Here is a 26,753-nt window from a genome sequence, read left to right as displayed (position 1 = left end):
TCACATGGACACAGTATTCATTGACTTGGCATAGAGCAAAACTTTCCGTCCAGCTTCTGGATGTTTATTCTGCTTGTTATCGAACACCTAGCTATTTGGAAATGTCCATTTTTTTTTTTTTTTTTTTTTTGCAATGTGGAAACCAAACATCCAGGTGACAGCCTGGGTCTTTGGCCTTTGACTTTTCCCCTAGGTGTTTTGGTATCGTAACAAACTAAAGCTACATTCCCAGTTGTCACCTGAAGATAGCTGAGGGTTTAAACATGCACCTTGGAAGACTTAGGTAGCAGAGGAATTCTGAAAAAACCTGTCTGGGCCACCTTTTGTCTTTGTGACCACTGGTGTGGAATGTTTGTGGAATCCACTTTTTTGTATTAGGAGTAAAAGAGCTTAGGCCATTAGCTTCAATCTGCTTTGTTTCAGTATTGAAATGTTATTTTTACACGTCTTTAGTGAACATAGTTTTGAAGCCTCATGCTCTCTAATTCTGTTCCTTGGCAGATGAAAAATAATGATGAATTCCACAAAGATTTGGCCACGGGCAGGAATGAGAAGAAAGGATTGTGCGTGTGTCTGCCGGTGCAGGATTTCTGTCCTCCCCGGCCCTCTCGCTCAGTCTGCCAGAGACTTACAGCCAAGCTGGTTCCATAGCACCGCAGTTACTCCTGATGGGGGAGGCAGGGGGCGCGGTTTTATTTCACTTTTTTTGGTCAGATGTGATTTCTTTTTTTTTTTTTAATTTTTTTTCTTTTTAAAGATTTTATTTATTTTTTCGACAGAGATAGAGACAGCCAGCGAGAGAGGGAACACAAGCAGGGGGAGTGGGAGAGGAAGAAGCAGGCTCATAGCAGAGGAGCCTGATGTGGGGCTCGATCCCAGAACGCTGGGATCACGCCCTGAGCTGAAGGCAGAAGCTTAACCACTGTGCCACCCAGGCGACCCCTGGTCAGATGTGATTTCTGTTTGAATTTGAAAAGTGAAAATGAGAAAAAAAGTCAGCAACATGCATAACCCCACCAGTTAATTATAGAAAATGTACTGCTAACAATGTATGTAGTACGTTTTCGTTCTGATTTCAGCTGTGTTTATACAGTCATGCTTACAGACTCAGGGCTATACTACAGGCACCTGTAGGGGTGTGTGTGTGTGTGTGTGTGCGCGCACGTGCACGCATGCGTGTGTATTTCTGTACGATGGAATCCTAAATATACATATTTTTATACCACCTACTTCCCCCCCATCCATAACTATTCACGGTATCTTACCAGGTCTGAACTTACGAATACCTCATTCTTTTTAATGACCGTATGCTATTTTGTTGGAATGAATTAACTATACATCAGTTCATGTAGGATGAACTATATATTATTAATGACTCTCTTTCCTGATGGATTCATTTTTGCTGTTACAAACGGTTCTCGAAGCAACAGTCTTGTTCATGGGACTTGAAGTCATCCTGCTGTTTTCTGTGTAGGCTAGATTTCTAGAAGTGGAATTAGCTGGGTAAAAAGAAAAAAAAATGTGTTGCTAATTTTAATAGGCCTGGCCAAATTATTTTACTGAAAGGTTTTTCTCTGTGTTCCTGTTCTCAATTTGAGCCTCTTTCCCTCCACCCTCACTTAAGTACTCAGTAGTGACGTGGCTCTTCCTAATTTTTGTTAATCAGCTGGTGAATAACAGTGTCTCATTATTGTTTTAATTTGCATTTCCTTGATTGTTAATGAGGTTAAGCATCTTTTCATATGTTTATTGGGTATTTACATTCCCTCTTCTGTGAAAGCAGAGAAGTGCATTTGCTCTAAGGGGCAGAAGAATGGTAGCTCTAAAAAGATGAGGAATATATAAAAACACGTAGAAGAGAACATCTGACATTTTTGTTGGAAGGATCATGTCTTTAGGTTGACCCTGAATCGGGGTATGGAAGTGTAGGGCTTAGAAAAGAAACACAAAAGTCTTTGTGCCTTTGCTCCCCATCTTGATAGAGTTACCGTTTGTCCTCTCTTAGCTTGTCATTAAGCAACCACTAATTAATGGTAGGATATCCCCCATGGAAGTGTCAAACGTCCCACTGTTGGCAGCTTCTAAGGGTGTCCATTTGGAAAATGCCACAGCTCATAAAATTTGGGATTGGTGGTATGTCAAAGAATCAAATACTGCAGCAGTGGTGTAAGAAAATAAATATTAACAGCACTGCATGGGGCAGTATTGATTGAGTACCAAGGTCTCGGAAAGGGCAGAAGCACCTTGTTTGGTAAATGTGTTTCTCATTGTGAAAGCATTTTATAAATGTTAACTTGTTCATATTTGCAGTGCATCTGCAGGAAGTAAATATTCAGGGAGCACATGCTGTCGACGAGAGATCTGACGTGGAATGCCATAGCCCCGACGAGAGACTGGATCTGACCATATGCCCTGGGGTTAAAAACGGCAGTGGTATGCCGAGCTGTGTATGCCAAGATGTAATGTCTTGGGCAGAGGCAGACGATGCCCTCCCTGTGTCGTACGGCTTCAGCTCCATTTGGAGTGTGCCGTGTGCCAAATCTGGATCCAGGCGCAAGAAAGACATTGACAGCTTGGACGGGGTCCAGAGACAGGCACTAGTCATGATTAAGGGCTTATGGGCATGACATTTGAGCGGGGGCTCAAAGAACTGAATATTTACAGCAGGGCTAAATGCTGGATTACGTGGCTTGGTGACGTTAGGGCCTATGGCTTCATCCCCAGGTTAGCCTCCGTGTGATTAGCCCTCCAGAGTCCAGGAAAGTCCCATTTCTGATACGCTTGAGAGCTTGGAGAGAGGGAGGGTCTCCGTGTGGGCCCACCTGCCTCAAGTGAAATTAAGGAGTTAGTACCTGAGTCTTTTATGCTCTTCAGCACACAGCTCCAGGGTAACACCCAGGGGGCACGGATTTCAGGAGAGAATTCTTATTGCCCTGGACAACTTAGCAGTCCCCTCTCCTCCTTCATGGCGTTCCCTCTATACACCGTGCATGGAACGCTTGTCCCTCCTAAGAGGAGACCTAGCCTCTTGCTTGGGTTCTCCTCCAAGTCTGTGGCCCAGCCAAGAGCAGAAGGCAGGTCTTCTCCATTGGAGGGGACAGACTCTCCCCATTGGGGTGTGATGCTTTCAGATTCATTTTACCGCCACACTCTTCGCCTGTGACTGTGAGAATGACTGTCCCCGAGTCAGCTCCATGACAGTAGATTGAAGCAGTCTTCAGGGTTATACAGGGGAGCTGGTGCGAGGACAGCAGCTAGAACAAAGGGACTGTCTGCCCAGAGCTCACTCACTCTTCATGCTTGTGCTCGGTGAAGAAGAGTCCAGCCCTCACCCCCGGGGTCCTGCAGAGGACTGTCCGTGATGAGCAGTGGTCTCGTTTTTAAACTCAGCATCAGTGGCTGCTCCCTGTGAGAGTGGCTCGAAGCAGAACTGAACATCTGACGTGACACACGCGTTGGGTGGTAGCAGGCTGTGATAACCTCTTACCTCTGTTGGCGCTGCTTTTCAAAGTGGACAGCTGCTCTGCCCTCCCGCTCTTATAATGGAGCATTCATGAGATGATTCTCTTTACTGTAGTTCCTTGACTCACTCGTGTGCTTGCAGAGGCTCTGATGGTATTATCGGTTTTTATGTGATTAAGGCAGAAAACACTTGCAATGCTCAGGGAATCATTCAGAAGGTCAGTTGAAATTCCTGAAATCATAGTTAAGACTGGTAGGGNTGGTTTTTTTTTTTTTTTTTTTTTTTTTTTCCCTCTCCATGTCTTTAGAGTGCCTTGCCCGAAATACCTTTAAAACATGACTTGGATTTGGAGAAAATGTTAAAGCCTTGAACCTGCAAGATAAAAATCTGCATTTTGGTCTTCGTGAGGAAAAGTCATGCTTGCTTGAAAGTTTAAGTTGATGAAAATATTTTCAAAGCAAGGTGGGAATGTTGGAGTCTAGTCTGTTTGCATGTTGACAGACCTGTGGGTGGGAATCACTAACCTATTTTCACATGTGCTGCTTATCTTTGAAAAGTCTCAAGGAGTTTGTAAGCAGACAGATATACAACTTAGGTTTCCTGAGGATTCATTGCTCCCATATTTGGAATTCTGAGTATATCTCTCAGAAATATGTAGCATCTCATCGGCCACTGCCAGAGACGGGAGGGGCAGACCTGTGTTCCCAGTTGAAACTTCTAGAGACTTCCAGATGGCATCTGAGGACCATGGGGAAAGAAACTGGAAGACTCCAGGAACAATACAGAATCTAGCTTGTGGGCTTCTTGGGAGAATCACATTAGCTAAGGCCGGATGGAGTGCTCAGAGTAGTGCCTGGCATACAGTAAGTGCTCGTGGGGGTTGGCGATAAATAGTCCATGGGTGCCGTGGGGCCTCAGGGTTCCTAGTAGGTGAGAACCTTCAGCCTGTCTGCTCTGAGGCACTGATAGGGTCGTAGGCTAACGTGCAAGTTCCCCTGGCCATTTGGCAGCTCCTGGAGGAACCCTCAAACCATGACTGTGAGAGACCCACTCCGCACACTTGCATATCTGAACACGTCTGTATCCCAGTGCTAGACATTCACCTTGATGATAATGATTGTTTTCATTTGTCTCCATTCTGCGTCCTTAGTATGAGGAAAATGGAGAAGTCAGGTGATTCTTCTCTACCTTCCTTGTCTCCCTCAACTTCTCTTTAAATCAAGAAAGCAAATACCTGGTGTTCTTCGCTAAGATTGTTAAGTAAGCACCTTTACTTTGATCTTTCCAGGTGCGAAACCAGCATTGGAGCCTTATTATGGAGAGCGTGGTCCCGTCCGACAAAGGAAATTACACCTGTGTGGTAGAGAACGAGTACGGCTCCATCAATCACACGTACCACCTCGATGTCGTTGGTGAGTGTACTTCTCCCAGAGGGGCAGCTGTCCACCAGCTTGACTCCTGTGACCTTGCGAAAGTGAGTCTTGTTTCTCGCCGTGGTTTAAGGAGAGTTGGTCCATTCTCCTTTCTAAATATGCGCTGTTGTTGGAGGATTTTTTTGTTATTTGACGGTGTTCTCTTTTCCAGTGAGCCACGTTTGATGTATTTTGTGTGATCTTCCTGGTTCTCTCATGTCTTGTGCAAAATGGACATGGTATGAAAGGTGCTGACATACTGGAAGCTGAGATTACTCTGAAGAATGTTAGTGTGTTTGGGGAAAGGGTGCAGGAGGTGGGGGGCAGAGGGAGAGGGAGAGAGAGAATCTTGAGCAGACTCCACACTGAGCATGGAGCCCAACACGGTGCTCGATCCCAAGACCCTGAGATCATGACCTGAGCTGAAACCAAGAGTTGGATGTTTAATCAACTGAGCCTTCCAGGAGCCCCTAGAAGTTTGTTTTTAAAAGAGAGGCAACATGTTCTAAGGCAATTGTATTATGCTGGCTGAAGAGTAAAGGAAAAGGTATCACAGTGACTGAGCTGATAGCTGGCTAGAGGCAGATCAGGGTCAAGGCACCCTTCACTTCCATCAGGAGAAAGTCATTCGCTACTGTATGTTCAGCGTTTGTTCCTAGAAACAATTTCTTCTCTGAAAAGGGAACTGTGTATATGGGCTTGTAAACAAATATCTAAGTGCTCAGATTGCCAGGCTATTAATTAAATATCTTAAGACCATGAGCCTGTTGTCCCAGAACTCAGATTTCTTCCCATCTTGCATGTTGCATTGTAAATGATAAGGAAAGAGGGTTTCTCTGTCTTTTTGGAGGATTGGCAATGCTGAGGATGTCTCGTTGCTGCAGGGCTGGTGGGCTAAAATCTTTTCTTTGTACAGTCCATCTTTTCTCTGTCTTGTCATCTACCTGGACTCTCAGGATCACCACCTGACCTTGAGTCCTGGATGGGGGTCAGCCAACCGGATTGCCAGCTCCTGCTAAAGGTCTCAACTCTGGGCTCTCCCTGATGGATTTAGCCTTAATGTGACCCTATGTAACTCCACAGACTCATGCCTGCCCCCACGTCTATGAGCAAAAAGGCTTTCCTCCATCATTTCCTGTGCGTGTGTCCCTGGTATTATTTCATATGTGGGCATTTCTTCTCCTTCAAGAAACTAGAAACTCTTTGAAGAGAGGCTCCATAGCGATTTGATTTGCCCAGAGAACCATGAGAACACCTCCCGAAAGCTTGATTAACCAAATTACATAGATTTTGGTTAATTGAAGTTTGAGGTTAACTGAAAATTAAATGGAAAACTATTTGGATTTTCTATCAAGTTAAATTAGATCCATAAGAAACTCTGCCTTAGCGTGAGATAGTGTTTATTTCCACGTGTATGTTAGAATTCAGTGAAAAACGTGTTTGTGACATTTTATTTTTGTTACCCAGAAGCCTTAATGTGAAATTTGGTAGCTTTTACATAATGTATTTATAAGAGACTAAGTTTCAGAACCCTCTTTCCTCACAGATATTTGGGGAAGGTTTCTTAGTGGGAATTACTATGTACAGATATTTTACAGATCAAACAGAAAGAAGTGACACTCAAATATGAGAAGAGAATGGTGAACATTTATTTTGGCAAGGAGGTGCCATAAATCTATTGATTCAGCACGCAACGTGGAGTTCACATTGGGCCTCCCATCTCCTGTATTTGACTTGAGAGTGTTTCTATTTAAGGAAAGAAAGATTTGGGGCTAAAAGTTCTTAAATACTTAATTTTGAAACCAAGCAATTGAGGGTGCGAATAAAATAATCGTGTTGTAGCAGTCCGTGGGGATTCTGACTTTGCCTGGGGGAGCGCTGGGGACCGGTCCAGGAATCGGGAGTCAGCTTGGCCACCTCAGCCAATGGGCTCTGGCTCCTAGCAGGTTTTAGGTTGAGTTGTTACGTAAAACATTCAAAAGCCCCTCACCCCACCGCTCCTTTGAGCTCTCTGGCAGCTCATCTCTGTGAAGCCCTGCAATGTCTCTTACAGTTTAGGGCTGGATTTGAATTAGGCTGCTGAATAATGGAATTGTGCTGTCTAATGTTAATCCCCTGGCAATCAGTCTTGTTGAAAAGAGCGTATGATTCAGTGTTGTAATGTAGAGGGAGCATAGAGCGTATGGAGTAATGCAGAGAAAGGCCTGATTATGTCACAAATTTGGGAGATTGCCCAGCCAGACGTGGGCCAATAATGACACAATGCTGGTTGGGAATATCCATTAAAGCTCAACCCCTAATAATTTTCCAAGCCTTGAACCTTCTTTATAAATAGAAGCCAAAAGTCAGTGGAGTAGAATACATTTTCAGGAAAGATGGAGGTGTGAGATACTCTCATCTTTGCTCAAAACCCCAGTAATTGCTTTGAGAAGCACTAATAAAATTAGAATTGAGTCAGCTCGAGAGTCTCATGTAGACTACGGCGTTGGCAGGCGGGCGTTCTGAACATCTCAGCAAGTGGCAACAAAAGGGATTCAGGCTTGAACAACGATTTTCTGGTGGCCCACAGTCCAAGTGTAATATACCGCCACGTGATAACAGGCTTCCCAGCTACAGCTGCGTCTCACGGAACAGCAGAGACTCTTTCCCAGCAAAAGTGAAGCCCTGTCCTCGTTCACATTCTTCGAGGGTTTATTTTTGTTGCTGTGATACGTAGGTGTTTGCGGTTCAGATATTACGGAGCATCAAAAATGGGCGAGATCTTTTTACCGAGATTCTTCCTTGGAAAGGCATTCCCATAAGCACTTTAATGTAAAAGCCGTGTAATTTAAGTGACATTCTTGTGTGCTGGAATTAAACAGCCAGCCATTGTTGTGTGTGAGGGAAATGCTCTCGTTTATAGGAGCCCTTTTAGGAGCCTTGCTTGATCCTCATTAAAATTGACACCATTACTTTTCAGCCATTTACGTGCAAGGGAAAATTAGTGTGAAACTCCACATCTCGGTACTTGTGACTCTCATAAACCAGGCTCCCCTCGCAGAGCTGGCTCCGGGAGGTGGCGGGTCTTGGCCCTGGTTCATCAGTGAAAGGAGGCCGAAGTGTGGGGCTCTGGCGGCTCTGCCGTCAAGAAGCCGCAACCTGGGACACATCCCGTAACTGTGGGTTTCACAGCCCTCGTGTCTGCGAATGAAGGAGCCGAGACTGGTTTACGTCCGCAAAAGGCAGCCCGGCGGCGCGGAGAGAGCAGCAGGGCCACAGGGCCGCCGCAGGGGCGCCGAGCGAATTGCAGCAAGTCCGAATTGCAGCAAGTCCGTTAGCCTTTCCTGAGCCTCTCCGGCCTCATCGGGACGTTGGAACGATGGGACTGAGCTCATTCCTGTGATGGTTGTGTCTGTTTCCTAGGGGCTGCTGTGACAAGTGAGCACAGACTGAATGGCTTAGGACAGCGGACGTTGATTCTGTCTCCGTTTTGGAAGCCAGACATTGGAAGTCAGGGTGCCAGCGAGGCTGGTTCCTTCTGGAGACTCTCAGGGGGGCGTCTGTTTCACGCCTCTCCCCAGTTTCTGGTGGCTGGTGGCCGATGGCCGCCGTCGGCTTGTGGACATGTCATTCCAGTCTCTGCCTCTGTCTTCCGGTGGCCTTCCTCTCTGCGTCTCAGATCTCCCCCGTGTGTCTCCTACAGGGATACCTGTCATTGGATTGAGGGCCCGCCCTCCATCCAGGATGGTCTCATCTCAAGATCCTTAACTACAAAGACCTTGTTTCCAAATAGGGTCACATTCACAGGTTCTAGGGGTGAGGACATCTTTTTTTGGGGGGAGGTCACAGTTCAACCCACTATAATGGTTATGAGGAATCTGTTTGGGTTAACAGATTAAAAAAAAAAAAATACCCCCGAATTGGCATCAGGTGGCCAGCAACAAATTCTGGTTTCTCCCTTCAAACCTGGACTCTCTGGAGAGTTAGAAGGCATTTTTATTTATTTATTTTTTTTGTTTTTTAAAAAAGATTTTACTTATTTGTTTGAGAGAGAGAGCGAGCACAGAGGGAGAGGGAGAAGCAGGCTGAGTGGGGGAGCCCGATGTAGGGCTCGATTCCAGGACTCTGCGATCATGACCTGAGCTGAAGGCAGATGCTTAACCGACTGAGCCACCCAGGCACTTTCCTAAAATGCATTTTTAATAGCTTTCCTTAGACTCCATCAGAAGTTTTGTTAAATAAACTGAATGCCATGTTGAGACCGACAGAAAGGGCCAGTGGCTGCCGTTCACGTGTCCTGCTGGTTTTACACCTTTGGTTGACGCAGGCGTCATGGCCGTCCCAGGACTCATCCAGTCGCAGGAGAGGATCGTGTCGTTTGAGAGCTCTGGGTTCCTGAAGCTGGCCTCCACCCTCACCTCTCACCCCACTGATAGTTGAGGAACATCAGGTTTGGGGTGGGGGGCGGGCGGATGAGGAATTTACTTGCCAAAGACCTAAAGAAAACCTCCGAGCCCCGGCCTCCACCCAAATGTTCTGGAAACTAGTGCTCCAGGTGCTGCACACGGAAATCTCGGTTTAGGTGTCCCATAGTGTGGACCCGCAGGTCCCGCTGCTAAACTCTGAGAAGGTGCTGCTGTTATCCCCACCGCATGTTCAAAACAAGGAAGAGAGAGAGAGAGATTAAAGTATTGAACGGACCAGGACCAGTCAGTCCTCCTCACTCATAGAGACCCTTCATCTTTGATTTATGAACTTTTTCTCCCTTTGGCTGTCCCAATTCTGCAATCCTGGAGACCATGAGATAAATGGTGAGCTTTTCACCTGGCGTTGGATACTTGCGGGCAGAGTGCAGGGGAGGGTGGAAGCAGTGCTTCTGGATTTGCTGCGGCCAGCCATGCCTCGTCCGGCTTTCTAGAGTTTTGTCCTCCCCTGGGACAAGAGCTGTAAGCGCCAGACAGGGTCTCAGTGGATGGCTGGGAGCCAGTCAGCGGCCACGCACACCTCCGGCCGGTTGGGGGCCCCTCAGGCCTCCTCACCAGCCCTCACCTGCTCGGCGGCAGAGCAGAAACGTGCTGTCGACTAGTCCTTGACATAAATTTGCTCTACCTGGGCTCCGGACATGATGGGACGGAGCCCGAAAGCACGAAGGAATCTGTGCTGGGGCTAACCCCCCCTCCGGTGTGTGTTCAGGAGGAGTGAAGAGTCTTTTATTCCAGGCACTGACTGATAAGCCTGGCTGTGGGGTTGACACCTGGGACTGAGCTTTTGGCAGCCCGTCCCCAGTGGGAGAAGGAGAAATTGCATAAATTGTTTACCGCTTGGAGTAGCCTCTGTCCTGGGAAGACAAAGCCTCCAGTGTGATCCCTGAGCAGAAGAGGGGCTGAGGCAGGCCACACTTCTCCAGGGTGGATTTTGGACCTTTTTTTGTTTTTTTGTTTTTTTTTTTTGTCTTTTTTTGGGTTTGGAACAAAGTAGCATTTAACTAAATGAAGAAGTGGTGGCCTCCTTGATTAACTGGTTGGTTTCTTAATGAAACTGTCAGAATTGGGGTCGTTCCTGCTCCCTTGCTCCTCGTGGAAGACCCCTCTCTGTCCTCGTTTCTATCACTCCAGCGCTTCTAGACAAAGCTTTTGTTTCTCTGATGAGGGGTGGCTGTCGTGGAAGGTAGCGTTAAACATGAAACCGTTCACCCAGAGACTTGAACGCCTTGAACACTTGCATTTCATGTTCAAGAGTTGCTACACTTGTGCATTTCCCTGGCATCTACTGGCCTCAGCTCCACAGAGCCCCTGGCGGTTCTTAACTTGGAGCATCTTGACCTAGAGGCTTCCTGGCGGGCCCCATTTGATTTTCTGTTTTCATCTTCTTGCTGCCAACGAAGCCTTTCCTTTTCTTGCTCTGGGTTTAAGATGTGGTGTGTTTACCCTGATGTTGGTCCTGCATGCCAGCTCTGGAGTGGTGAAATCTCGTCTCGGGGAGATAGAAAGCCCCCTGTTGTCAGTGGGTTGGGGTGCCATGCTCGGTAATAGGGCACAGCGAGTGCCTTAATAAGTAGGCTTGTTTAGTTACCATAGAATCATGGAACTGGGCAGGTTGAGGATGAAGCAAAGTCCTGCTGCTGCTTCTGTGTCTCCAGAGCCATTTCCCCCTTGTCTTCCCACCCCGTGCTACTGTGTCCGCCCCCGTGGGACTCCACCCCTTCCTGGAAGCGGGTCTGGAGGCTCTTGTGTGAATTACAGGATGGAGGGGTTCACGTTCCACTTCCAGCTTGGGTAGCTCTATGGCCATGGAAGGCGTGGAACCTCTGAGCCTCAGTTCCCTCGTCTGTAGCAGGGGGGCAAAGACCGCCTCCTGTTCTTGGGGGGGTGGTGGTGAGGTAGTAGGGGGCGGTGCTTTTAAATAATAGCACCATGGACTTGACTGTTAGTCATTGTCATTAGGGGTCCCACGCCTCCTAATCGAGAGGCTGAGGCACGTTGCGCAGCCCTGGTTAAAGGAGTGGTCCGTCCTCTTCTCTCCTCCAGGACCGAGATTTCAAAACTTCCTTTGAGCGACCGTTTAATGAGCTTTGGGTTACTACAGAGCAGATTTTTATACCTGTTTCACAACAGGGATTCCAGGGGGCAGAAGCTGGTCAGTGGGTAGCTATGTCACTCCAAAGGCACTGACCGGCAGGTAAGTGCTTTCCTGCAGGAGCGAGACCCGCCGGAAGTCAGTCCTTCCCGGCACTGTGAGCAGGGGGTGTCTTGCGTGCTGGGTCCCGAGGTTGGCACGCCGGCATGGACGGGGCGTGTCAGGGCTTCACAGTGTCAGCACTTTGCCATGTTCTCTGCAGGCCATCAATTGCCCTCTGCCCCATAGTTGAAGAAGGAAGCCTTATTGATTGCTTTGGATTCTGGCAGGGGTCCCGGCCGAGGTGGCTGCGGAGAAGGCTAGGCTAATATTTGATCTCCTGTCTCCTCTTTGGCATCGCGTCTATGGTGTGGGCAGAGAGGATGTGGAAGTGTCACAGACAAGTGGCGCTCTTACAGCTTTTTGTAAGAAGACGGTCTCTTCGCCATACTTGGTGGTAGGGTCGGTCAGGGCCGGGGCGGGGAGAAGGCCGCGGCTGTCCGAGTGTGGGCGAGTAGGGTTGGCATGGGGATCTGAGTGCACTGCTGGCAGTCACAGTGCCCAGGAATGGGCTAGAACTTCGTAAGAGCTCCATCAGTGCGCGCTGAATTGGACAATAGAAGAAAAGCAGTTTAATGCGTGACTTTCTTTTTTTTTTTTTTTAAAGGTTTTATTTATTTATTTGAGAGAGAGCAGAGTGCAAGCACAAGTGGGGGAGGAGCAGAGGCAGAGGGAGAAGCAGACTCCCCACTGAGCAGGGAGCCCGATGCAGGACTCAATCCCAGGACCCCGGGGTCATGACCTGAGCCGAAGGCAGACGCCCACCCAGGCGCCCCTAACGCCTTACTTGTATCTGGAGTTTGGTTCTTCACACGGCGAGTTCTGAAGCGAGTCCACTTCGAGCTCCTCTCCAAACACTCCAGTCACCTTTATAAAGCAAAGGACCCGGGTTGGGAAGGATTAGGTCAACTGTCATTAAAATGTCAATATAGAAATGCCAAGAGCTTTCTTCCCATGATGCCTCCACCAGAGCGCCTTTATGGATGCCTCCTCCCTTAGAACGGGGTGGCAGTCAGTTGCCTGAGACATCCTGTTGGCGTTCTCGTGTCACAGCACAGAAGACCCCAAAACTGCCACAGCAAGATGATGATAGATAGGGGTGGAGATTTCTGGTTCTTGATAAAACTACTTTTTCTGTCTTTCTTCCAGAGCCTCCCCCTCAGAGGGTTCTCTCACACAAGGATTCCCATAATCCTTTCCATCACAAATAAGTATACAAGTCAACAGGTCAGACTGTGCACCAGACCTGTTTCCCCCCGTATCAGGTTGAAAGTGATATTTTGCAAGGCAGGTATTGGATATTATTCCAGAAGGATCATTTGGCAGTTGTGCTTTCTTTGAAATAGGAAGTCTCTCCTTTTTTTTTTTTTTTTTTTTTTTTTGAGAGAGAGTGCCCTGGAGCTGGTTGGGGCTGGGGGGAGGGGCAGAGGAAGAGGGAAGGAGACTCGTAAGTAGGCTCCACGCCCAGCATGGAGCCCAAAATGGGGCCCGATCTCCCGATCCTGAGATCACGACCTGAGCCGAAATCGAGAGTCGGACACTTAACTGACTGAGCCACCCAAGTGCCCCGAGGAAGTCCTCATTTTATTGGGTTCAATGTATACTCTGGACTGGGGCTGAAAAGTAAAAGGATTCAGTCCTTTGCATTTCACGTTTTGGCCAATAGAAACAAAACCATTCTGGGTGTGAAAGGGGCAGTAGGGAGTGGGCTGGGTTGCAGGCTGGCTTGAGGCATCCCAGCAGGCTCAGACAGTGAGAAGTGGAGCCTCTCGTGGGCTTGGTGACTATTTGGATGCTTCTCTGTAGGTGACGCTGACAGCAAGGAGTATCGAGAATCACTTCTATGTTCTATGTTCAGTGTCTGAGTTTGCCTCTAAGAAAACAAAATAAGGTTTTATCATTTAACTTCTCATGTCAAGTTTGTACCAAAGGGAGGCATTTCTTGTTTGCTCAGATGGGCTGAAAACTTTTACTTCTGCTTGAACCACCCCAGGAACAAAATAAAGCATTGAAGAGATTAGTGTGATAGATTTTTCTAGACTTCCTCTAGAATGAAGCCCTTTTCATGGTGGAAGTTGATGGACCTGTGAACGTTATTTTTGTAGACTTCTTTCCATGTCTGATTTCATTCTTACTCGTGACCCGTATGCTCTTGTGTCATGGATGTAGTGTGATTTGTTCAATCATTTCTCCCCTGGGTGGGTGTTCAGGTTGTTCTCCAGTTACAAAAGAGGCAAGCTTTGCACCCATCTTCGGTGGCCACCTGGGTGACTCTCTTTCTGGGATCGATTTCTAGAGCTGGGCTAACTGGATCCTCTTTGATGTCAGTGAAACATTTGCAACCTGAAGAGCTTCATTTTGAGTGCTGCTGTCTTAGGGGCCTCCCCAGTGACTTGATTTTTAGCTTCTCTGAAAATCATTTGAGAGAAGACGTTCTGATTTGGAGTTCAGCAGAAAGGTATGTTTCATTCCAGGACTTTGAAGAAACATTTCCAGCATGCTCTTCCCATGGAGGAAACCCAGCTATGCAGACACCAGCTGATAGTCTTAGATTCCTGAAAGATGTTGCACCCCCTATGATGAGTGGCGGGGTGCTGAGGCTCTGTGATGTGGCTCCCAGCGTGACCGCGCTCAGCTGTGTTTACCCCAGCGCCACTGGAGCAAGCCTGGGGACACTGACGTCTGAGCTTTACGTCAGTGTGAAAACCAAGCACAAGACAGGGAGGGCCCTTGTGCGGAGTCTTTGTGTCAGAACAGAGAAAAGCCCTCGGCAAACTGGACAAGGTCAATACACTTAACTAATTGAGAAGACAGGTTTTCCATGACCCTAGAAATAGGTCTTGTTCACCCTGTGATGATGTCCCCTTTGCCGCGTCTCCCTTTAAAAAAAAATGGTGGCAAGGCATATGTAACAGAATATACCATGTGAGTCAATTTTGAACGTGCAGTTTAGTGGCATGAAATATACATTCTCGTGGTTATGCAACGATCACCAGCACCTATGCCCAGGACATTCCATCGCCCAGAAGCCACGTCTCTCTTTAGCTAAAGGAAAGGCATTTTTGAACCTCACTTGGACATAACTTTGTGGTCATCGAAGAGTCTTCCGTTTCCGGTTTAGCTTTTGAAGGCACAGAGCTCAGGGTATCATAAACATTTGGGGTGTAAATAACACACAGCCCGGCTCTGGTAATTTGCCCAAGAAGACCTAAATTGACACCCAGCTGGTAGGAGCCACTCAGCCCCCAGCCACATAATACAGTCGATGACATTAATTAGGGAAGGCACTTTGCCTCCACCTGCTTTGGTCTTCTCAGGCCGCCCGGCTGCGGCCAGCACTTCACTCCGCTCTCCACCTCATCGAGCAAGCACAAAGGAATTAGTGGTGTTTTCCTTCTAGCATTTCACATGGTGCAGCCTCCATAAGTCACCAAGGGACTTCAGCGCCGGAGGGAAGACGCCGTGGCTTTCCCCAAACAGGCCTGGTCTGAGACTTTTTTGCTCTCTCCATAGGAAAAATATGGATGTTTTGGAGGAAGCTGGATCCCCGTCCAGCCCAGTTCCGCAAGACATTCGGGGTCAGATGTCCAGGCAGGAGGAAAATGAGGCGCAGCTAAGCTTGGGACAGAGAGAGCACAACATACTGTGACCTTCTACAAAAAGGCATTTTTTCCTTTTTTTTTAAAGTTATTCTGGGTGCTCAGTATCCCAGGCCACTCCACCTGTTCTAGAAGATGACAAGTCAGAATACCAGCTACTGGTACTTGGACTCTTTCTAAAAGAGTCCAATCTCTAAAAGCAATCAGTCCTACTGATCGTTTTTAGCTCTGATCGTCTTTTGTGCCGATTTCTTGAGGCTGGAGAAAACGTAGGGAAAACAAAACTCAGAACCCAGCTCGATCTCTCCTGACTGTTGAGTGCATTACGTAGAGTCTTGACAAGGCAATGAACTCATTCTACTAATTGCAATTAGTGTGAGGTCTCTGGCAGGTTATTGGGCTCCTCCGACTTCAGAGGGCTTTGATCCCCTCTCGCTGACTGGTTTAGTGAGTTTTTTTATGCAACAAAAGCAACCAACTACCTACTCTTTAGAAAACAAGCGAGGCCAGGCTTTTAGAAAAAGAATTCTCCGTTGTTTTCACTTGTCCTCCAAATCGCGTAGAACGTTCTTTCCCTATTCAGCCCCTTGGAGTTGCCCCTTGGAAAGGAAGGGTAATTAAATTCTGATTTCAATTTAAGGACAGAGCAGGCAAGGTTCTCTACACTCCTTACATGAATGAGTGCCCCAGAGCAGGAGACGTGCTGTTTCCAGATCAATACTTGGCACTCCGCGTGATTTGAGTCTCTGGGTGTTTTGCTGCCGAGAGAACAGCTTTGAAATGGTTCTTTGTGGCAAGCACTGCTGAACTTTTGGGGAGAAATACTCAGGAGACCAATGTGTGCTGGGAAACCAGCAACTCTGGGCTTGATTAATTTATGGGTGTAATTTAAGAACCTGGTCTCCTTCTGATCCCCGGGATGCGTATTTACCGAGCCTGTAGACATGAGGCCTCTCTGCTCTGTGGACGTTTTTTATGGCCTTTGCTATGTCAGAGCAAAAGTCGTAGATCTCTTATGAGCCAAGCATATTATTATGTCCAGAGGAGGACTGGCATGTTATAAAGTTTCAGTGGTCAATTAACAAAGATTTATTCTTTGTCACTCAGGTATTTTCTCTTTCTCAATAATTACCTCTTGGAACGGAGCAGGCTGTTTTCCGCCTGTTCTTTCTGGTTGTGGCTCCCAGCGTCAGAGTAGGACTTGAGAGGGTCAGTCTCGAAATTCAGACTTGTAGCAGCTGGGCCTTCTGCTTTAAGAAAGTGGACTCGCTTGGCACTCTTGACAAAAGGGAGTGAGAGAGAGAGAACTCGCGGGGGAGAGAATGTGTTTTTTAAAGCACTTCAGTCTGTGTTTACTACGCATCGATTTGGTGGAACCTCATTCCAGCCGGGCAGCCAACTGCCCCATCGGCAGCAACCGCGCCCTCTGGGCTTCGTTCCCTTCTGTCTCAAGTTGGAATTTGCACAGGGGCCCCGAGAGCCGCTCCTTTAAAGGTGCTCGATCTGGTTCGGGTCTGCGCACTGTCTGCAACTTGTTGCTCTCAGAAAGTGTATTTTCAGAATCTCAGGAAGGATGCAGGGGTTGAGCCGCTCGTCAGCTTTTCTGTTTTCCTTACATTTATTTTACTGCCTCTGGAAAGAGAAAAATCTGTTTTCTGTAAGATCTGAGAGTTAAATGTGCTGTAAGAGAACCTTGCCTGAAACCGTAAAACCTTCCTGGTAGAGAAGCTATGATTTCTGTTATCACATAGAAGACTGAGAGATGGGCCAGCTCTTGAGTTTTCGTCCGTCACCCAGAGATAATTCACTGACTTCTTTTTATATTGGCCTGTTGCCCAAAGCGTTGGGAACCTGAGGGGTTTGCTCTGCCCAGGGCCTGGTGAGGTTCCAGGGAGAAGCACTTTAGCTATTGGGGAAGGGGGTTCTCCTGCCCACCGTCACTTCCCTGTTCCTGGGGAGCTGGCCATGGGGGTCCCATCTCTCTGGGAGCTGCTGCCCACACCCTGCCCCCCCCTCCTTTCGGAAGTTAGAACGGGAGTTCTAATTTCTGTCATCCCCTTCCTGCTGATCACTGTTCTTTTGGATCTGACAGACACCAGGGAGGAGTGATCGCTGAAGGATCTGAGAAGAGGCACAGCTCTGCAGATGTTGGCATCCCGGGACCTTTTCCAAGATGTTTGGGGCCTGGTCTCTGACTTGTTTAAGGGCAGAGAATAAGGTTGCAAAGGAAATCAAAGCCTGATGTGGAGAAACGAAACATGAGGCCTACTGACTTTTTAAAAACATTTTAAATAACATTCTCTAAGGTTTCATTTTATACTGAAGGCAGCTGTAATAAGTTTTGGAAGATGGTGTAAGGTTTCGATTACAGAGCGATGCCGACTTGCAGTTTTTGTACCAAAAGTGAGAAAGGGCGGAGGGACGTGGGGGTGGTTAAGAGGTTATATTGTATAAGGTGAGAAAATTTGAAAGGATACATTCAGGACGGCAAGCGGTAACATTTGGTACGCTGTAATTTGCAAATGCAATAACATTAAACCATTGCAGGGGCTTCCCCTCCCCCCTTGGTGAAAATAGTCCGGATAGCAATGGAATAACTTAATAACTGGAACGCAGCAGCATGTTGACCACAAGTAAAACAAGGCTGCAGCTCGGGAATGGGCCCTGCCAGTGTTGCCCCAGTGACTACATTCCCTGTTGAAGGCTGGCGCAGGCCAGCGATGTCGGCCTTATGAAAGCACTCATTGTTCCCAGGGCATCATTATTTGGTATTACATGCACAATGTTTGCTTGTGAAACGATTTATTGGAAACAAGTATGTTTAAGAAGGAGAACTTGGTTTGAAATTCAGTTGATCTGGCTTATGACATTTAAGATTTTATAGGACCTTTGTTTCTAAGAATAAATATTTAGGTCCACTGTAAATATTTATCTTAAAACACACAAACACACGCACACAAAACTGGAAAACTGAGCCAGGGAATGAACTGATACCTAAAATTCACTTCTCTGCGGGAAAGAGTAGACCGCCTCCATATGAGGTATGTGAAAAGGAGCGGATTTTGTGAGCTTGGCTGGCAGTATCCAGCCCAGAGGACCGCTTCCCCTCCCACGGAGCGTTGTGGGAGGAGGCCTGATGAGGACAGTGTGTGTGTATGTGTATATAGCTCTGTTCTTCTCCCGTGGATGGGGCTAGCCGGGATTAAACCAGCCCTGCCCCTGCCAGCTTCATGCCGGGTGTCCCTCGCATCCAGCTGGCAGCCACACCTGACCAGGAGGCTCGCCGTGTGGCCCATCGCAGGGATGGCATGTCAGCCGAAGGGTGAGGCTCTCTGGTCATGTTTGGAGGTGTCCTAGCTTTGAGATTTTCTGTCCACAAAAGTAGGACTTCTGGGTTCTTTGCTCAGCCTACAGAGCATAATGTCCAGTAAATGAATGACTTCTTTGGAGGCTCTGAAATCCTTATCCTTTTAATGTGAAAGCTTAGGTGTCTACGAAGTGATGGGAGATTCTGGAATGAAATGTGCTGAGAGTAACCCGCTAGCATTTCTTTTCTTTCTTTCCTTTCCTTTCCTTTTTTTTTTCTTAAAGTTTTTAAAGACCAGCAGACGTGTGCATTAAAATCAATTTGCACATGGTTTGGCTTGTGTCCAGCAAATTCCGCCGAATGATATTTTAATCTGAAAGGCCCAAATAGAGAAGGGTTTAGATATCTATCATTCTAATTTGCTATTTCCAGTCCACTGCACGGGGATACTCAGGTGCAGGGTGGAGGCATCTTTGGTGTGCTGGGTTGACTGGGGTCTCCTTCTTTCCCTTGGCCATTTTTTAAATTGGGGGTTAAAGGCGGTGATATCTGCACTGTGGGGAGACCGATAGGGTGGCTTGTATGTGCAGGTATGTGGGGTGGGATAGTACGTTTGTGGCTGGCTGGCTGGGTATGTATGGCTCCTGACCAAACTGCCATGTAACAAGATGGCAGCCAGCTTGTGATTCTAGTGCCTTTGTGGACAGGCTCATGCAACAGGCTGGTCTGTTAACCAGATTCTTGAGGGCTCTTGCCTGCAGTTTCTCATGTACCTTGACCTGGTTGCCTCTACAAGATTTCTGTAAAGACCCCCTCTAAACTGAAGAGCAACTTTTGCAGGTGTAAGATGATGGGTGTCCTCTGTCTCCGATATTTTCCCAAGTGGGACAAGTGAAGAGGCCCCCATTCCCCCACCGTGTGTCCTTTCCATTGTTAAAATAAAATCTTTCCCCTTGTTCGGTAGGTGGCCACGGACAACCAATAACTCGAGATATCAGAAGTTCTTCTCTCTGTTTTCTAAATAAGTATTCTTTTTACAAGGGTCGCGCTCCAGCAGTCTCCTTTGAAGTCGGTTTTGTTATGCATTGGGCCGCGGTGTTATTTCAAAGGAGTCAGCCAGCAGACTTGAGGCCTTTTTGGCTTGTGTTCACGAACAGCCTTCTGGACAACACAACTTATTTATTCGTCTTCCCCCCCTTTCCCATGCCCTTCCCTTCAGAGCGATCGCCACACCGGCCCATCCTCCAAGCGGGACTGCCGGCCAATGCTTCCACCGTGGTCGGGGGCGACGTGGAGTTCGTCTGCAAAGTGTACAGCGATGCCCAGCCCCACATTCAGTGGATCAAACATGTAGAAAAGAACGGCAGCAAATACGGGCCCGACGGGCTGCCTTACCTCAAGGTGCTGAAGGTGAGGACTTTCTGAATCCGAAGGGACCCACCCCGGGGTCTCTGTCGCGGACGTGGGGACAGGTTCTTTGATTTCCCGTTGGATCTGTGAGAAGAGGATTCTCTTCTGTGACCGGCCAGTAGAGAGTGTGGTAGGGAATTAGCAGATGATGAGGCTCCCTGGCAAAATTGCAGGGGGGAGGTTGGGAGGGGAGCAGGCCAGTGGAAGGGCTATTTAAGGGGGAGTCCAAATAATTCAGCTGTTTATCGGCCCTGAGATCTCAGACGAGACATTAAGGCTTAGCTGCACGTCCATAAAAGTGGGGATCGTGGTGCCGTCTCCCCGACGGGGTGGCTGTGCCGAATCCATGTGATGGCGTGCACTGAAAGAGCTTTGTAAGCTCGAGGCGTGGTACCGGTGTTTACGGTTACGCCGATGTTGACTTCTCTTAATACGACGTTAGGATCAAATTGGAGTAGCCATCTGTGAGAAGCAATTTACGTTTTACTTTTAAAAGAAGGCGTTTAGCCTTTGAAATTCATTCACATGTGGTGTAGGCAATGAACTTGTAGAAAATGTTTTCGCACCAGTGAAATGTTGAACAAGGAAACTCTTTCTCCTTGTATTTCGTATTTGGTCCCATGCAAGTCTCTACTGAAGAGGGGACATGGTGATGGCATCAGCCTCTTCAAGTTTTAGATCTGTCTCGCTCTTCAGGGTGGTGACAGGAAGCGGCAGCTAAGTCTGTACAGCCTCTCCTTAGCCACCACCTGCCGCGTCTCCGCATTTATGTGCTCATGGAGAACGAACGTCCTTAAACAGAACAGTCTTCCCATAGAATAGCTTCCCATAGGTAGCTCCGGAAAGGACTCTCAGCCGATGAGGTGTTCTCCCCAGCTGAGAATCCCAGTGATCACAAGAGCTGGAAAAAGATCACCAGTCTGGGGAACCATGGTCCTTTTTGCTAGGCATTGACCACGCCCTTCCGTCCCTCTCCACCGGGTCACTTCCGTTGCCCACCAGTTGGCTTATTTTGTTCTGTCTAAGCCCACAACCCTTTAAGGCAGCTGCTTAGACCTAATGGAGTTTGGGTTTTTTTTGTTTTTGGTTTTTTTTTTTTGGTGGTGTGTTGGTGGTGGGACCCTAGACAGCGCACAGTCCTTCCTGGTTGGCCGTTATATTGTTCTCCTGTGTCTGTTCCAGCACTCGGGGATAAATAGTTCCAATGCAGAAGTGCTGGCTCTGTTCAATGTGACTGAGGCGGATGCTGGGGAGTATATATGTAAGGTCTCCAATTATATAGGGCAGGCCAACCAGTCTGCCTGGCTCACTGTCCTGCCAAAACAGCAAGGTAACAATGTTTTGTGTTTTTTGTTTTTGTTTTTGTTTTTTTAAAAGAAGGCTGGATATAGAAGCTGAAAAGACTTGGTGCTTTGGGAGACTGCAGGCAGCTTAGACGATGACTCTGTGGCCTTGGTGTACTCGTAATAATCTTTCTTCGGTGATGCCGCTGGTAGGATGCCAGCAGCCATGGAAAAATGCCCACGATGTTCAAAGTGCTTGCTCTCATTTCTTCTAAAGATTACCCTCCACTCCCCGCCCCCACCCAGTTTTTAAGTCGTTCCTTCTGGTGTATCTTGTTTGGGCTGCACATTCCCCATCATGACTGCACATCATCAGCATTTTAAATGCACACAGGCGTGCCTGTTGAATTTGTGACATTTGCCTATCAGCAGAATTCATAGCTGCTTCTGCCCCAAATTGGTAGAGAAATATTGGCATGCGATCATTTTTCCAGCAGAATGTCATTTCGTTGGTTACGTAATGGGTGCTTAGGAGATACTGTCCTTGACCTTGCTCTCCCGAATCAGAGCATAAGCCATTTAATGGATGTGGACGCTCTTGAAGGCACCAGCTGATGTTCTTCGTTCGTCAGGACTCACACTCAAATGTTTATATCGAAGGGAAAAAAAAACCCAGTTTTTTTGCTACCAAGATCGTATTTTCTTCTGTTTTCTTTCGTGCCATGTGAGTCAAAATGGTTAAATGTGAAAATCAGAGTCCAGTAACCAACACCATATTCCACCCTGGTTGGTTCCCACAGGGCTGGAAGGACGTGCCGGGCGTCCCCTTGGGCATGTCTCCAGGGTTTCGCTCTATATGCAATAATTCAGCACCATCCTTTTCTCAAGGTGGGAGTCTGCAGCCAACAGGACCAGAATCCAGCTGGGACTTTTGGGTGCTATTCTTTTGGAAAACCATTCCTAAACCCAAAGCAACACAAAGGCCAAGAGAACGGATCTCTGTGGGTTGATTTTTCCATGCGTCTGATTGCATGCATGTCTAGGTGGTGAAGCCGGTGTGGTGACGGGCCTGTGGAGGCGAGCTGCTCAGTGTCGCTCAGTGTCTCTCGGTTGTGGGCTTTGTGGACGGGCTGCGATCGGAATCTTCTGGTGGCCAGCACCTGCCGGAGCCCCCGGCGCGATGCCTCATGGTTCCACGGCTCCCTCCACGATCATCCCTGTGTTGTCTAGCCTTTTCTCTTGCTTCCCTGTTTTCTAGGCCGCCGGTGTTAATACCACGGACAGAGAGATTGAGGTTCTCTATATTCGGAATGTAACTTTTGAGGATGCTGGGGAATATACGTGCTTGGCGGGTAATTCTATTGGGATATCCTTTCACTCTGCATGGTTGACAGTCCTGCCAGGTATATACTGCTCTTTCTCTCCATGGTTTTTCCCCCTTTTCTCGGTTGATTGCTATAAAATTAACACAGCTTCTGTTCTCAGAAATGGCCTCTTTTATCCTGGCGTAAAGATTTTTTAAAATGTTGAAAATTATCCCCCGGGGATAAGAAAGTTGCCTTTGGAAAGTCACTTACAATGAGATCCCACACTCACATTTATGATCAAGTGAAATTTCATCCTTAAAACCCAAAGGGATCTTATATTTTCAGTGAGTCACTGAGTCAATGTATAAATTCACCCATCCGCGTTTCTCTTAAGGAAGAAGTGGAAATTACTTTGTAAAATTCAAAGTAATTTTTTCTCATTTCAAATTCCATTTCACTAAAATCCCATATGTACTTTGATTACGTTGTTCCACTCTCTCTTTTTAATGATATGCAGCTAGATGGATGTATGTTGAGATGCCTGGGGAGAAACCCCTTGGCACACAGGGCGTACAGAAGCAGTGTGTTACCTACCTCGGGGATTGGTGGCTTGCCGCATGTTGCAACCAAATAGACCCTCCGTTTGCTTTTCCTGCAAAGCATGCTCTTGCCAGCTCGGGCTTGATGTTATTTCCGCCCTGTGGAGAAATCAACATCAACAAAGCCCTGTTGCCTAAATACTGTTGCTGTCTGGATCTTTAACCGACATCTCTGTCCTAGTTGAGCTTTTCCTGATAATCACAATCTTGATGCGTCTGTCCCTTTGTCATTTCCTTTGTGAAGCTGCATAGACTGGTTTGCTAGCCCATGATGTTCCACTCCAGTTATTAATTCCTTATTTTTAGAGTATGGTGCCTACCTGCATGCTTGTTTTTGTATCTAGTCAAAAGAAATTGATCATTATGTGCTGTGCTGCTGAGAGTTTTGACTGTCTTGCAAGTATTTTTCTGATTAAAATGTATAAGCTTTAAATAATACCATTGCATCCGTTTCCCCTTTTGTTGTGAATCTGCTCTGTGAATATTTGCTTTGAAACAATGAGATGCCTCTTACGTTGAGCTTGCTTTTACTCGTAGTACTGCATTCTGCGGGGGCCCAATTGGCGTCTCTTAACCAGTTTGCCTGACAGTACTAGCACATTAACTAAGAATACAGTTTGAAAAAAATACCCTTTGGAAATACACTGCTTGTAGCTCGATGACCATTGAGGACTGAGAAGGGAGCAGATATTATTGGAAGTTGACCTAAGAACGTGCTACCTTAAGGCATTAGATGGATACTCACACGGAATACCGTTTCTATCTTTTCTTTAAGAGAAAAGTTGTAGTGATCTCAGTAGAACCGTTGGAAAACACGAATCTTAAATGGTAATTGATTAGGGGATGTTGGAAACGTCCCATGGTATGGACATCGTGATTCTATATTAAAGACAATTTGGTCTTTAAATTCAGTGCGTTTGTTTATTTAGCTGAATAATTTGCTGGACTGTATTAAGAAATTTGAAACCTTTCCGGACCAGCCTACTAGATGAATATATATTTCATTTCATATGGAAGTGTGTTCCTCTGGGGTGAATCACCCCATCACATCTTCCTTTGGAAGAGCTTACCCAGATAAGAGTGAGGCACCTACCATCTCTTCAGATGCAAAAGTGGGCATTGTTTATATTTATGAATTTTTTAATTTGGTTTGCATCAGAGACCACCATGGAAGNACAGCCCCCCCCCCCCCCCCCGTAGGTGTGGTTAACTGCCCTACCCTGCCCAAATATCTGACACAATGTGGCCCTGTAGCCTGCCCTTTGTGTCTTGGCAACCAGTCCATCATGATCACTGGATTGCAGAGGCCCATTGAGGCTAGAGATAGTGGCCGCTTGGGCCCTTTTGGTCAAGCGGGGAGCCTTTGGTTACTCACATTCATTTGGGAGAGGTGCATGGCAGGCCTGTAGCCCATGCCATTCTGCAGCATTGAGTCATTGGGAAGCCTGTGCTTGGGGATGGTCATCACCTTGTGATTCGTTTAGCTATGCCAGGATGCATCAACCCCGTGTAACTCTGTGGCCTGCTTATTTGTTCCTCCCCTGTGGTCTACACTCTAGCTCCTGTAAGAGAAAAGGAGATTACGGCTTCCCCAGACTACCTGGAGATAGCCATTTACTGCATAGGGGTCTTCCTGATTGCCTGTATGGTGGTGACGGTCATCCTGTGCCGAATGAAGACCACGACCAAGAAGCCAGACTTCAGCAGCCAGCCAGCTGTGCACAAGCTGACCAAGCGCATCCCCTTGCGGAGACAGGTAACAGAAAGTAGATAAAGAGTTTGAAGAAACTTACTCCTCCCCCGCGCCCCAGCCAGCCCTCGGGTCTTTTTCTTGGCCACGATACCATCTACTTCTGCGAGCTTCGCTCTGAGAGCTGTCCCAACATGCCTCTCGGTGGCTCTCCAGTTAGTGTCTGGGGCTCGGAGAGTCAGGTCCTGGGGCATCCGTGGGGTCAACTGAGTCAAGTTCCAAAGGCAAGAAAGCATGACGGTGTGAGACTCTGGGAGCTCATCAGTAGGACTGGAAATAACACGGGGAGGCAATGCCCTTGTGTGTTGGAGGCTCAAGTGTAGCGGTCTTTTTGAATCATAGGCCACTTTTGTCCCCTGTGATCTAATGCTGTTTTTGAGACAGGCTTATGCCACTAGTTGGAAAGGGAGGGACTCTAGTTCTCTTTGACTTATTTTTTTAAGTCAAGGTCAGAAACTTATGCCCTAGAGATGAAACTGAACTACAGCTTGATTTAAACTAGACTATGATGTCTTTCTTCACTGGGTTTTGGCTCGACCTCTCTGATTCTTAAAATAGAAATGTATGCATATAATACGTTATTGTTAATCGTTCACAAGTGTGGCTGTGGATTTGGTGGTAGAAAGATTTTTATATTGAACGAGCAACAGATTGTTCTTCACCCCGTGTCTGGTCTTCGGTGGTTACGTTTTGCTTGTGTCATTTTGCTTTGGGGAGACAGGGCAAGATCGAGCCTCCACACCTCTGCATTAACCAAAGCTGAGTGGAACAGGACATGCTTTGACTCTTTCCTCTGTTCCTGGAGATGGGAGGGGAAGGCAGATGTGAATGGAAAGTGTTCACAAGTAAAGGGTTGGGAACTGTGTTCCGTTCGAGGAATTTCTTTTGAGGCAAGTAAAATGGCGAACTCACTGGCTCTGTTGCAGTGCCTGCTTTAGTAGAATTACAAGGTGTTTGTTAAAATTGCAGATTCCTTAGTCTTAGCCCCCGAGATTCTCATTCCGTAGATCTTGAATGGGGCCAGGAATCTGTATTTTAAGCAGGTCCTTAGGTGATTCTGCAATGTACTCCGAGAAACCCTGGGTTAATCCCAGCCCTGCCCCTCCTGGGACTTCAGGTGGCGATGACATTTTCTGGATCAAGCCTTAGCACGGATTAGGAACCAGTTGGCCAGCCGCGGTTTTGGCATGGCTCTGGCTGTTCTCAACCCAGCTCCAAGCTCCGGGCTGAATGGGTCCTTGTTGACTCCTCTGAAGCCATGTATCAAGCGGCCCTTTATTCTTCTTAAAGGCTGAGGGTAGCGTTTGGAGTGTGTGTGAAGTGCAAGTGATTGCCCAAATTGTGTTAGAGCAAGGGGAATAAAGGTGCCCACTGGGTGACTCCTGCCACGAAGAATGCCGTTGTTATTAAAATGACACCACTGTCATTCTTGCGGCCTTCTAGAGAAGCAATGATGGGGCCACTTGCCTGACTCTTCTTAACATGGCCAGATGGTGCCTTCAGTGACCTTTAGGTGGTCTGGCCACCCCTCCCCTCCCCCTCCTTTCCAGTTACCTCTGGGCCATTCTTCCAGCCACCATCTTGAGAACCTGCCTCAGGGAGTTGGAAAAGGGAGTGGTGTTCCCATCTCTATTATTTTTTTTTTAACAGGGGAAAATGCTACCTTCTGGAGGTAACCTGCAATTTGGTGTAACTAGATCATTGGCCCATAATGATTTCATCTTTTTTTCTGCAACTGTTACAATGCTCTTCTTTTTACTTAAATATAAAAGATACAGCTGCCCTTGACATCGCCTTGACTCAACCCTACCTAGTCGTTGTATTTGCATGTCTCTTTGGCTGACTGGCCTTTCTTCTTTGTCTCTGCCCCGGTTGGCCATTCTTCCTGTACTCTCCCCCGGGGTAACCAAAGGGAACATTAGGTTTTCTCCTTTTCTCTCCCTCCTTTTCTTCCTTCCCTTATCATAAT

The 26,753-nt window shown here is 47.3% G+C and overlaps 1 protein-coding gene across 1 annotated transcript in view; it reads left to right on the top strand.

The window, feature by feature from the left end:
- Positions 1-26,753, top strand: part of FGFR2 (fibroblast growth factor receptor 2) — a 102,363-nt gene that overhangs the window by 45,143 nt on the left and 30,467 nt on the right. Inside the window, exons 6-9 of the mRNA XM_034663629.1 lie at positions 4,752-4,875; positions 19,655-19,845; positions 22,387-22,531; positions 24,594-24,790. Of these exons, the coding sequence (XP_034519520.1) occupies positions 4,752-4,875; positions 19,655-19,845; positions 22,387-22,531; positions 24,594-24,790 (657 nt within the window). The remainder of the gene's footprint in view (positions 1-4,751; positions 4,876-19,654; positions 19,846-22,386; positions 22,532-24,593; positions 24,791-26,753) is intronic.

The sequence above is a fragment of the Ailuropoda melanoleuca genome, chromosome 6, assembly GCF_002007445.2.
Source record: "Ailuropoda melanoleuca isolate Jingjing chromosome 6, ASM200744v2, whole genome shotgun sequence".
Lineage (NCBI taxonomy): Eukaryota > Metazoa > Chordata > Mammalia > Carnivora > Ursidae > Ailuropoda > Ailuropoda melanoleuca.
This window is presented reverse-complemented; position numbering and strand designations above follow the sequence as displayed.